The sequence below is a fragment of the Ptychodera flava genome, chromosome 9 (genome assembly GCF_041260155.1).
Source record: "Ptychodera flava strain L36383 chromosome 9, AS_Pfla_20210202, whole genome shotgun sequence".
In the NCBI taxonomy this organism is placed as follows: domain Eukaryota; kingdom Metazoa; phylum Hemichordata; class Enteropneusta; family Ptychoderidae; genus Ptychodera; species Ptychodera flava.
In genome coordinates, this window is record NC_091936.1 from 30,003,625 (window position 1) to 30,017,317 (window position 13,693).

The window sequence follows — 13,693 nt, forward strand, 5'->3', positions numbered from 1 at the left end:
CAGATTGTGTGTTCTCTATGCCAATTACTGTTGAATAGTTGACAGATTACAGCCCATGGCCGACACCATCTGGTCCGCTAGTTTCAATATCTACATCGTACGTCCATAAGAGAGACAGAGGGATATTTCAAGGGTTTACTCAACAGATCGACTTTCCAGACAATGTGAGATATTGATAAATCTCTGCCCTCTCCAAATATCCAGCGAGAAGCCATTTGAACTTCACATGTCTATCAACCCCCACCCCCTCCCCACCAATGGTTTATAAAATATTCCTAGACAACTATTTGAGACTGCTGTGGTATTCATTTCGCAAAAAGTCCATACTTTTCTTCTGCTGTACCCCGATTTCGAAGGCAAAACGTTCTTGTTTCAAGCCATGAAAGACAGAAAGTCACCCTTCTGCCATGATATGACCAAATATAAATACTTAAGTATCAATGAATAGAAAATCAAATTTGCAATGAACACCATATTCTTCTGTCACTGATATCAACAATACACAAAAGGTAAATCCTGGCAAAGCTCCATAGTATGAACTACTACACACATTAAACTCTTCACCCTACAGTCATAGTAAAAACCCTATTGTTTCCATAAAATAAATTATTGCGGTATTTCTCGTTTTGAAAATGGTGGGGAAAGGGGTAAAATTATCATCTGTTCATCAGAACACTTGTATGAAAATCCAACCATGATTTGCAAACTGGCATATGTTAAGCTGCAGTGTACCATACATATATAGAAAGTAGCAAGACATGTTGCATTGAGCTGACTGGAGGCATGGGTGGGTATATCTGAGCACAGCGACAAAAATCGCAGACCCTAGTGAAATTCAGATGTCATCTACCTATCTGTGGTATTTGAGCAAATTTCACCTAAGAAGACTTTCAAGCAATGCCAAGTTTTGACTGTCGTGTGTACTAAGGCCATAAACACAAGCAAACTGCTGTCTCAAAATTGCTTTTTTAGTGTGTCAAGCAGAGAAACTCACGCCGATCAGAGATCTGTCCCGACTTCTTCCTCTTCTTCTTCTCTCTGACAGGACGGGTCTCTCGAACAGGACGACTCTCTCTGACAGTACGGGTCTCTCTGACAGGACGGATCTTCCTGACAGGAAGGGGAATCTTTGACGGACGTGACATTGTTGAAAAAAACTTCTACACGCTGCACAGACCCACAAGACAGAGACTCCAAAAGAAAATAAGCCTGCTGGAATTCCGGATATATATGTTGTACACAAATGTTGTACCTTGGAGACAGTGATAACGTGTTGGTGCATGTAATGGCCAAGTCTCATGATCCCCTGTCGTATACAGCTTAATACCCGCATCAAATACGGGCAGCGAATTATTAAACATTTCTACAGAAGCTCAAATCCACCATGGTGATTTTCTCATCGCTCTGGGGAATAACAAAACCCACTCAGAAATATTTGCATAAAAGAGACATTAAATATTCTTGTTTTTCCCAAACAATTTAAAATTTTGGAAAAAAAATGTTGCATACACAGGGAATTTTGGCATTGCACACGCAAATATACAAGAATGACTAAGAAACAAACTGCCCATATGATATTCATATAAATTCAAATAGAATATTGTCAAATATACATCTGTAGCTTGTATATCCTTGCAATATTGTCTCCATGTTTATACAATGCAAGTTTATCAATGCACTTTAATAATAACTATTAAAAATCTAAACAAATCCATATTTTCCTTTTCAATCTTTTTTCTTCAACGGACAAAAACTCCAGTATATTCTACTTATTTTTAGCAAAGCAAAGCTTTGCTGGAGGGATCCGCCGTTTCTGAGAAAAAGATGACAAATTTGCATCTGTGTGTTTTGCAGCTGACATATGATATTTCAAATTCTTTGAACAGGGAATCTATATTCTTCCAATCTCCACGTCATAAACAAGTAAGTTTAGGTCTTTGAACTCCATCTCTGTGACGTAAAAGGCAACATTTGTAAAATTGGCAAATGTGAAAATACCACATAATATACACTGATTTCCAGCGTGATTTCACTACTCTCAACACTACTCCTCTCAAACAAATAAAATATTGAAAAAAATTTCATCTACACATAGTAAAAACAAAAAAACAGCATTTGCCTTCATTTCCAAAATTAAAATCCACCAGCAAGCGATGCAGCAAAATGACCAAATCCAATATGCACAATTAATATTACACAAGCCATCAAAGGCATATATTCAGTTTTTCCCACCCCCACACTCAAAATTAATAGTTTCTGCATGTTTTACACATTCAGCCGAGAGCTACGCTAATGGTCTGTCCACCCACACAAAGAACTACTCAACGTAACATACCTGTACAACACCATGCTGGCATGTCAATTTAAAAAAAACACATATTTCGCTTGTGTCGTGTCAGATTGCAAATTAATTTGCACGTCCAGCAAAAAAAAAATTAATCCATACATTGCCCACAAAATTGCACAAAATCGTAACTGCATTGTACAAGTAAAGCCATAATGCTCACAGAACAATAATTCCTATATCATTAAAATATACCTGATATCTTGACAGACCATAACAGCATTTTTTTGTGATCTTTTTTGTTCCAGGTATTTTTGGAGACCTACCTGGGCTGGGCTCGGGGAAGCGTCGGGGAGATTGAAACAGACAAGGTGGTGCTGGCTGAACCTTGTACGAGGCGAGATGCAGTGCAGCTAGTATGCACTGGATGCTACAGTAATATCCTAGACTAGATCAATTCAACAAGAAACACTGATGACGTAAAACGGACCTAAATTGGTTCTCCCTGTTGATCAGGGTCTATACATCATCAAGGTACGCTCTGAGAGACGCACTGGCTTTATTCTTCCCAGGGTCTTGCAGGCTTTTTTTTTCCCCCATTTCATTCTCAGAGTATCGAGAAAGCCAACAAAAATAATGAAAAAATAAAAAGCAGATTTCCCGCATTGTTTCCATCCAGTGTGAAATCCAATTTGTGCGTCAATTTAATTCAAACGGGAATATATGATTTGGTAGGCATTTTATATTGATTGGAACTTCAAGCGCTGAGGCTGTGAAGACTCATATTGTATTACCTCCAGGATGGGGATACATCAGGCGTGCTGTGAACATATAGATATTAATCTAACTGTTCCGGGGACCTATGTAATGCTGAAACAGGTGTATTAAAAAAGTCTGGAAACTATATCTCGTCAAGAAGGGTACAATCAGTCTAGAATTATACTGAAATTAGATGACAATTCAGCTGTAAATCCCCCGCGCTGTAAAATAGTTGAGTCCATTGAAAAGAGAGGGCAACAATCATCTCTAATCATCATCGTGGCTATTGATATGCAAATTGGGGCGGCTGGAGCCTACGTTTTTTCCTATGGAATATTGCAATCTGCTATCTGCCTCTCACTGACTTGTCCATCATCGCGTGGGGACACAGTCAAAACTGGTGATTCCCTGAGTGAGACACCATTATTCCATGGCTTTCCTATGAAACATATTCCCTCTGCATCGAAAGTGAAAAAAAAGACTGGAATTTTTGAATTTTAATAATGCATCTTCAGCCACAAAAGCATTACACATGTGCTCGTCATGGACATTGTTCAAAACAAAAACTGCCACTGGGTTACTGCAGTTTTGAAAGATGAAATGGCGAGTTTGGAGACTACACCGGAGGCAAGAGAAATTACATTTCTTTGTAAGCAGTCAAGAAGGGTACGGAGACTTGGGATTATATAGAAACCCATCCTGAAATTATCTCTTTCACATCACTCTTGACGGAGCAGAAATTTTTCAAGATGAATGAGGGAGGAGGTTTTTCAGAGAACAAATGATGCTCACGACGGCATTGAAGTCGGGACGTTTACATGAGTGTGTAGACACATGGTGTTGCCATGGTTACAACACATGCAACACATCTTGCCCTGGTGAGCGCGGAAGTCTGAACAGTTTTTATCTGCCATGAGATACACCTCATCTCACAGTCTAATCTTTCTCGGTACAATAAATCAAGAAACACAAAATTTTATCACTGTTTACCAGAATGGCTCGCAAACAATCACAGAAAAAAAAAACAGCGTCAGACATCTCATATCATCTACATATCTAAGATTTCTTTCAAAGAATGTTTATTTTGAGGCAAGAAATAAAAAAAGTGAAATAAAGAGTGTAGTTTTCAGAAACCAGTTCGACAGAAATAAGCTGAATAATTGATACTATTGACATCACAATAGGGCAATCAACTGTTCCATTCATACAGTGACGATACCTTATAGCTCATTTAACAGTGCAGTTCCAAGAATCTCTGTCTGCATTGAAAATATACAGATGCTGGAGTTACCGATACTACAAGAACCGTTTACAATGTACGAGTCTATTGACACCATTTTAACTTGATGATGTCATCATCTTTGTTCCAAGAATCAAAGCGTTGTATGCATAAATATTCATCAATCACATATAATGATATGGATCGGCCTTGTTCATATTGACATAATGATGTTATCAAACGTGTCTGGAGTAAAAATGCAAGGATTACATAATCATGTATTGCAGTATTATAACTGATTTTTGTCTCATAGCCTAATAAACTTATACTGGGATAAATGATTTCAAATTTGAAGTAGTTTCTATGAGGTATCTTAAAACATGTTATTGATTCATAATTTTTATCTTTTTATTCAAAGCACAGCATGTCATCTGGTTTAGCCTCACTCACACACCATAAAATGTTCAATAACATTAAATTTGTATGATCGGGATTTTATCACAGTAATAGATATTTTTAAGCTGTATTCCTGCATTTTTGCAATTTTCCCTGTTTTTTAATAATTTGATATATTGAGTACCAATCCCATGTATTGATTCAGAGGACATTAACACACATTAACATAAAGAAATCAAATAGGATAAATCATGTCAAAAACACAATTTTTAAAAAATGTTATAGAACAAAAGTCCGAATATAAATTCAGCCTCTGTTAACAATGCAACCTGTTGCAAACAAATTTGGCTACCTTTCCAATGACCTGTTGCCTTTATAAAACATACCCAAGTCAATTTTTTTCAGATTTTTGCCAACATTTTGATAAAAATCTACAGCAGATGAAATGTAATGTCCATTTGGTCCAAAATTATCAAAGTAATTACAGAAAAATTTATAAAAATTGGTAAAATGTTGCACTAAAATTTTGGTGGGAAAATTATAGCACTCAAAGGTTTAAAACAATAAAAAAAAATGATTAATTAATCAATACTCACCATCAGCTTGGTGTGCCTCTAGTTCAAGTCTTTCTCTATCCCGCACTTGTTCTCGGAGTCTTTCGACAAGTTCCTCGTGCACAGCTCTCAGATCGCTGAGTTCATCCTGACTCTCTGAAGCGGCTGCCAGTAACTCCTGCTGACTGCTCTGAGCTATGTGTAGCTGTGCATCAAAAATGAAAGGATGGGGGGAAAAAATCAGGGGAGGAATGCAGATTACCCCTGGAGGGGGACGGGGGCATGACAATTTGCTTCCGTCTCTGTGGAGTGTGGTATCTTGACTTTTGGAAAAAGTAAAGATCCTGTGTTCTTGATGCGATTCTGATTTTCCTTACCTGGCAAGCTACTGTTAGCATATCCTCGAAACAACCTACTTTCACAGCGACCTGCATTTCCTGTTACTGGCCAGCTTTCCCAGAAGCTGGGCTTCGATATCAAATATATGCCAAGCCTGCCAACCTGCCAGTGTATTTACCCCTGTCATGTACTTTTGACGGTGAAATTTACCAGCACAACTGTTGCTATGCCAGAACCCTTGAAACTTGTATGATGGGAAAAAAAATTTTGATTGAATGAAATTACATGTTATGCAATTCTGCACAACATGCAAAACAAAAAAATTTTTTACCCCTGTATATTGCATCATTATGTGAAATTACTGACATTCAAATGTTGCTGCTTGGTACAATCTGGTTTGATCGCGCAGGCACGGTGAATTTCCATGGAGAACGGAAATAACCATGGAAATTATGAGCATGCAGCACTAGCTGGATACTCTTTGTCGGAGAATAAAATCTTTCGGTACCACAATATGCCACAGAGTTGCTCAGTTGATTACCGTAATAAGGCTGGCCTTGTACCCGATTGATAATACACCGCCACTATTGAGGGAACCTTCGCTACTGATGCTTGTAAAATACCCACACGACTCAGCAATGTCCATCGGGCACATCTAAACATCTTTCCCCATGAGAACAGGAATAAATGAGGAGTGTTTGTTTCTCACTGTCTCTGTCAAGGTTACTCCCACTGCTGTTAATTCACAAACATGGATCTATCTAGCCTAGCCCCTGGCTGTGGTTTTCAGAGGTTCTATGGCCATGATCAATTCACCACAGCCAAGTCTAGCTCCATAAACATCCCTGTTTTTTCTGAAGGGACATATACGCAAGCAAAGTAAAATACTGGTGGTATGACTCAGTAAACGAGGGATCAATACACCACAGCCTGGTCTAGCTCCATAAATGTCCCCAATTTTTCCGAAGGGACATATATGCAAGCAAAGTAAAATACTGGTGGTATGACTCAGTAAACGTGGGATCAATACACCACAGCCTGGTCTAGCTCCATAAACATCCCTGTTTTTTCTGAAGGGACATATACGCAAGCAAAGTAAAATACTGGTGGTATGACTCAGTAAACGAGGGATCAATACACCACAGCCTGGTCTAGCTCCATAAATGTCCCCAATTTTTCCGAAGGGACATATACGCAAGCAAAGTAAAATACATTGGTGGTATGACTCGGTAAACGACATCCACTGTTGTGGACTATATAACCCATACTGAATACTGTAAATGCATTAAACTATGCACTGAAAGAATAGTACAAAGGTAAACCTATGAATCCTCTGTGGTCAACCAAAGATGACATACTGTCATGACGTTGTTTTTTTTGACAGACGAGCCCTGATGTCATTGCATTTCATGACTACTGAACATCTTAAAGAATTCTCGTCTGACACGCTAGTCTGTGGTAATTTGCACTGGTTACATGCACAGCAACTTGTGATAAAGTTGAACAGTGATATCAATACTACAGCTGGACCAGTCTAGGTTGCTGACATATTTTTTCGCGAGGTGAAATGGATGGCTTGCCGTTCCAGTATTCTACCATGAGAAGATAGTATTCATTTATTGAACATGTTGCATTCAAATGAAATACATTCCCTGTGAATATTTTTGCCTATTTTTCAGTCCTGACGAAATTCACCAAATAGTTAGTTATCATTCTTGAAAATTTGCAAGTTTGTTTAATTTTGCACTGCATGTCATTTTAATACTTTGTAACGTGACAGGGAAATGACAAATATTGACATTTTAGTTTTTTTGATTTTCCAATGTGGAGCTTCAAATGATATGGGACAGTAAATTAAAGATACTACCAGTATAGATGATCAATGTCAGAGAAACATTGTGCAACATAGCCCTAATTAACCCCCTTGGCATTAAAAAGAAATAAATTCAACACATTTATTGCTATTTATTAAAAACAAATGGCCACATCGAAGTACTTTCTGAATGTCACACAAAGGCGATTGTTACCACATAGTTGAAATGCTGCAGAGAGCTACATGTTATGTTCCTAAAAACTCTGACAAAATACCTCATAGGTGTGTGGTTAAAAGTTAAGCATATTGACTGCCAAACATAAAGCCATGAACAAGTTTCATGAAAAGTATGGACATACCTGTTGAGTAGTTTGTGCCACCACATCCAATAACTGCTCCACAGCTGTCTGCAGACGAGTTCCTGCACCTGAAGGAGAGTGACATTTAACGATTAGTGTATTTTGTGGAAGAAAGTGACATGCAGGGAAGAACAAAGAACATGCCTCTATTCTCAACATTTTCCTTAATCTTGTACCCAGTTTTGCAACCAAAATGTTACAAGCACTTTTTATATGCCATCCATCTACGCAAACAAGGCAAATTTTTTCCAAGGCTAAGACATTTCTATGTTCACTTTATGTGTAAAAATAATCATTTTATCCAACTTTCACAATACAAGGGGTCACCATTTATTTACTTTTTAACCTAAAGTTTCAAAATGAGTCCATATAAACAACAGACCAGCACAGTACTGTAAAAATTTGAGTCTAAAACATGTTCCTGAGATGCATTCTGCCTTAACCCTTTGAACACTGTAATTTTTCCGCTATAATATCAGGGCAACAATTTATCAATTTTTATCAATTTTTCTCTATTTTTTTCATGATTTTGGACCAAATGAACAAAAATTTTTATGGGCTGCACTTTTTGACCAAAATTTTGGGAAAAATCTGAAAAAATTGTCTAGATCTGAGAGAAATTGTCGGCATTGTATGGTACAAATTCAACAGAAATTGACTTTGGCACTCAAAGGGTTAACCTGTTCACCCCTAATTCCCTGTAAACAGGTCAACACTCACCATTGATAACAATAGATTTGGACTATACCACTGTGGTGAAAGGGTTAAAAATAAGACTCACCTAGCACCAGTTCCTCCCCTTCTGGGTCAAGGTCTGGCCCTGTGAACATACTCTCTGTCAGCTGTGACAGTTCTAAACCTTCGTCAGTGATGGAAGCCAGGCTGGTGTCATGAATGGTATCGCTGTCTGAACCTGCTTTGTCATGTGAGTCTGTACCACCACTGGTACCATCAGTTGCACTACCTATATCATCAAAACATTAAAAACAATCAATACAGAAGTGAATACTCAAGTAGGCAGAAAACTATGGAAGAAAGTATTATGCTCATATGTATTATTACGGTCATATCATGGAAACTGAATATTTAAAAATTTTCCTGAATATGGTTAAAACAAACTTTTTGTCACACAGTAAGTTTCACGTGAAAATACAGGCGACCAGTTATTAGAACTAGTGTAAAACTTGAATGTTCTCAAATGAGCGTTGTCAAAATGAGATGCAAAGCTTTGTTGAAGTTTGTGTCACGATAGTGATGCCACTTTCATATTGACAAATGGGTCAGTGAACTTTGTGAATAGGAGACAAAATTACTGAAGAAGAGTTGTTTTTTTTTTTGTTGAGAAAATACATTTTTATTAATCAGATTCTCTGGGAGGACCTAAACGGTGAAATTTATCTCGCTTGTGAACACAAATACAATGACATGAAAATTGTGTGCAGAGGGTAAAGTTGCATGATCTATCTGTGAAATGAGCCAGCATTTTTGTAATAGTCCAAACCCGGAATTGGAATAGACCACGGGACAAACAAAGCCATGTGCTCAAACGCGCATAGACCTACGTGTATTTCCATATGCGTTCGTACACATGTGGGTTTGTTTGTACCGGCATCACGTGATTATTTGGGCGTACTGAGTCTGTAGAACGCATCGCGTCCTTTTTATTCCTGAGTAGAACCATTAATTTTGCCTATTTTATGAGACACATCAATTTTCAAAATGAGTTCAGTAACCCACAAGAAAATTTATTAATAAGAAGATACAGGAACTTCTAGAATGTTTTCTTTTACCTTTCAGAGTGTCATCATCTTTATCAGTTGTGTCGTCATCAGGTCTGTCTGAGCCCACACCACTTTCTCTCTCTCCTCCAACAGCGCCCTCTGTGGCAGGTCTACCCTCACCGACCATGGCGGCCAGCTTCTTGTTGATCTTTTCCTCTGTGGCTGTGCAGGTTCGGACGGTTTCAGTCATGATGCTGAGTAGGCGGTCATTAATGCGTTGGGAATTCTCTCTGTATAGGAGAAATACTTCATTGAATACAGATCATGTAAAGAGCATACGGCACTTTTAAACTTCTTGGCAAATTACTGTGTTGACATGACTGTGGTGTTTGTCTTGAACTACGATTCAGAGGTGGACAAATTTTGAACAGATGCCTTCTCAAACATGACAAGAGAATTCCTTTGTTTGGGAAAAGGTAATTTTTGATTCTTAAAAATTTCTGTCATGAAAGCAATTGAAAATCTGATATATCTCGGTATATAGATACAATAGGAGATTACAAATAATGTAACATCTTTCCTAAAATAAATATGCAATTTACATGCAAAATATATTGGCCTTCAGGGAAGAAGCTGTGTAAATCTTTGCAACTGATTACCTTAATAATAAATACTTTGGACAAAATGCAAACCTACTCCTCAATAAAACAATAAAATATTTTCTAACTTCGTAACAGACAATGAGATCTCACCTGTCCATATGAAGTCTATCGATATCAGATCTGATTGAAATGAGATCTCACCTGTCCATATGAAGTCTATCAGATCTGATTGAAATGAGATCTCACCTGTCCATATGAAGTCTATCGATATCAGATCTGATTGAAATGAGATCTCACCTGTCCATATGAAGTCTATTGATATCAGATCTGATTGAAATGAGATCTCACCTGTCCATATGAAGTCTATCGATATCAGATCTGATTGAAATGAGATCTCACCTGTCCATATGAAGTCTATCGATATCAGATCTGATTGAAATGAGATCTCACCTGTCCATATGAAGTCTATCAATATCAGATCTGATTGAAATGAGATCTCACCTGTCCATATGAAGTCTATCGATATCAGATCTGATTGAAATGAGATCTCACCTGTCCATATGAAGTCTATCGATATCAGATCTGATTGAAATGAGATCTCACCTGTCCATATGAAGTCTATCGATATCAGATCTGATTGAAATGAGATCTCACCTGTCCATATGAAGTCTATCGATATCAGATCTGATTGAAATGAGATCTCACCTGTCCATATGAAGTCTATCGATATCAGATCTGATTGAAATGAGATCTCACCTGTCCATATGAAGTCTATCGATATCAGATCTGATTGAAATGAGATCTCACCTGTCCATATGAAGTCTATCAGATCTGATTGAAATGAGATCTCACCTGTCCATATGAAGTCTATCGATATCAGATCTGATTGAAATGAGATCCCACCTGTCCATATGAAGTCTATCGATATAAGATCTGATTGAAATGAGATCTCACCTGCCCATATGAAGTCTATCGATATCAGATCTGATTGAAATGAGATCTAACCTGTCCATATGAAGTCTATCGATATCAGATCTGATTGAAATGAGATCCCACCTGTCCATATGAAGTCTATCGATATCAGATCTGATTGAAATGAGATCTCACCTGTCCATATGAAGTCTATCGATATCAGATCTGATTGAAATGAAATCTCACCTGTCCATATGAAGTCTATCGATATCAGATCTGATTGAAATGAGATCTCACCTGTCCATATGAAGTCTATCGATATCAGATCTGATTGAAATGAGATCTCACCTGTCCATATGAAGTCTATCGATATCAGATCTGATTGAAATGAGATCTCACCTGTCCATATGAAGTCTATCAGATCTGATTGAAATGAGATCTCACCTGTCCATATGAAGTCTATCGATATCAGATCTGATTGAAATGAGATCCCACCTGTCCATATGAAGTCTATCGATATAAGATCTGATTGAAATGAGATCTCACCTGCCCATATGAAGTCTATCGATATCAGATCTGATTGAAATGAGATCTAACCTGTCCATATGAAGTCTATCGATATCAGATCTGATTGAAATGAGATCCCACCTGTCCATATGAAGTCTATCGATATCAGATCTGATTGAAATGAGATCTCACCTGTCCATATGAAGTCTATCGATATCAGATCTGATTGAAATGAAATCTCACCTGTCCATATGAAGTCTATCGATATCAAATCTGATTGAAATGAAATCTCACCTGTCCATTTGTAGTCTATAAATACCAGATCTGATTGAAATGAGATCTCACCTGTCCATATGAAGTCTATTGATATCAGATCTGATTGAAATGAGATCTCACCTGTCCATATGAAGTCTATCGATATCAGATCTGATTGAAATGAGATCTCACCTGTCCATATGAAGTCTATCGATATCAGATCTGATTGAAATGACATCTCACCTGTCCATATGAAGTCTATCGATATCAAATCTGATTGAAATGAAATCTCACCTGTCCATTTGTAGTCTATAAATACCAGATCTGATTGAAATGAGATCTCACCTGTCCATATGAAGTCTATTGATATCAGATCTGATTGAAATGAGATCTCACCTGTCCATATGAAGTCTATCGATATCAGATCTGATTGAAATGAGATCTCACCTGTCCATATGAAGTCTATCGATATCAGATCTGATTGAAATGAAATCTCACCTGTCCATATGAAGTCTATCGATATCACATCTGATTGAAATGAAATCTCACCTGTCCATTTGTAGTCTATAAATACCAGATCTGATTGAAATGAGATCTCACCTGTCCATATGAAGTCTATTGATATCAGATCTGATTGAAATGAGATCTCACCTGTCCAGATGAAGTCTATCGATATCAGATCTGATTGAAATGAGATCTCACCTGTCCATATGAAGTCTATCGATATCAGATCTGATTGAAATGAGATCTCACCTGTCCATATGAAGTCTATCGATATCAAATCTGATTGAAATGAAATCTCACCTGTCCATTTGTAGTCTATAAATACCAGATCTGATTGAAATGAGATCTCACCTGTCCATATGAAGTCAGATCTGATTGAAATGAGATCTCACCTGTCCATATGAAGTCTATCGATATCAGATCTGATTGAAATGAAATCTCACCTGTCCATATGAAGTCTATCGATATCAGATCTCAACATGGCAACAAGGTTAGCCCCTTCCTCCATCTCTCTCTCCCGTCTGTTCATCACAATACTGTACGCTTCTTTCTCCTCTTTGAATTTCTCCTCATGTTGTCTGACTTCTTCCTTCAGCTTTTGAAAGTAAAATTTTACAATAAATACTTAGAATACTTAGACGCTTCATTATAATCTCACCTATGTGTTCCTATAACAAAAGTCTTTCCACATTCACTAATTTGTGTCTCATGTTTCAGTATAAAAGGTTGTATTACTTTGTGGGAAGTTTTTTTCGTTTACTCTTGAAATTTCACTTTTGTATGATTCTATTTGTTTGCTTGTTTTTTTCAGATTTTTTGGTTTTATTGCATATTTATTGCTTTTTTTTTGCATTCGTCATACACCCTTCATGGAATATGACATTTATAATTACACAGAGGAAAATCAGTGCAGTATATATAAATTTGTATCAGAAATTAGAGCAATATTATATGATATATTGATTTTTACATAATTCTACTTTCTGATCACAATTCAATAATTTGTCACACAGAATAGAATAACTTGTACAGCACCACTGAACAATTGACATGATTTGAGTTGCACGATTTATTTTCATCAGTATATTAAAGTCTTGTTTTTTTGATGGTCTGTGAGTGCAATGAACTTGATGTTTGTTTAATATCAGTGATGAGCATGTGATAAATTCTGTTCACAATTTGTTCTTAGGAAAGACTACAATGTACAATCAGTGGATCTGAGACTACAATCAGTGGATCTGAGGTAATATATTAAATCTTTGAGTGCCGTAATTTTTCCCACCAAAATTTCAGTGCAACATTTCATCAATTTTATGAATCTTTCTGTAATATTTTGATTATTTTGGACCAAATGTATGTCACATTTGATTGACTACATTTTTTTTTATCAAAATTTTGGCAAAAATCTTAAGAAAATTGACTGGGGTATTTTTTATGAAAGTGACAAAAATTTACTTTGGCGCTAAAAA

The 13,693-nt window shown here is 37.0% G+C and overlaps 1 protein-coding gene across 8 annotated transcripts in view; it reads right to left on the reverse strand.

Annotated features, from left to right (window-relative positions):
• LOC139140617 (A-kinase anchor protein 9-like) overlaps window positions 1-13,693 on the reverse strand; it is a 137,491-nt gene that overhangs the window by 44,646 nt on the left and 79,152 nt on the right. For all 8 annotated transcript variants that reach the window (XM_070709972.1, XM_070709974.1, XM_070709978.1 and 5 more), the window contains 5 exons: window positions 12,668-12,819; window positions 9,514-9,734; window positions 8,505-8,687; window positions 7,724-7,791; window positions 5,255-5,417 (listed from right to left, as the gene is read on the reverse strand). In XM_070709972.1, coding sequence (XP_070566073.1) covers window positions 5,255-5,417; window positions 7,724-7,791; window positions 8,505-8,687; window positions 9,514-9,734; window positions 12,668-12,819 — 787 coding nt within the window. The remainder of the gene's footprint in view (window positions 1-5,254; window positions 5,418-7,723; window positions 7,792-8,504; window positions 8,688-9,513; window positions 9,735-12,667; window positions 12,820-13,693) is intronic.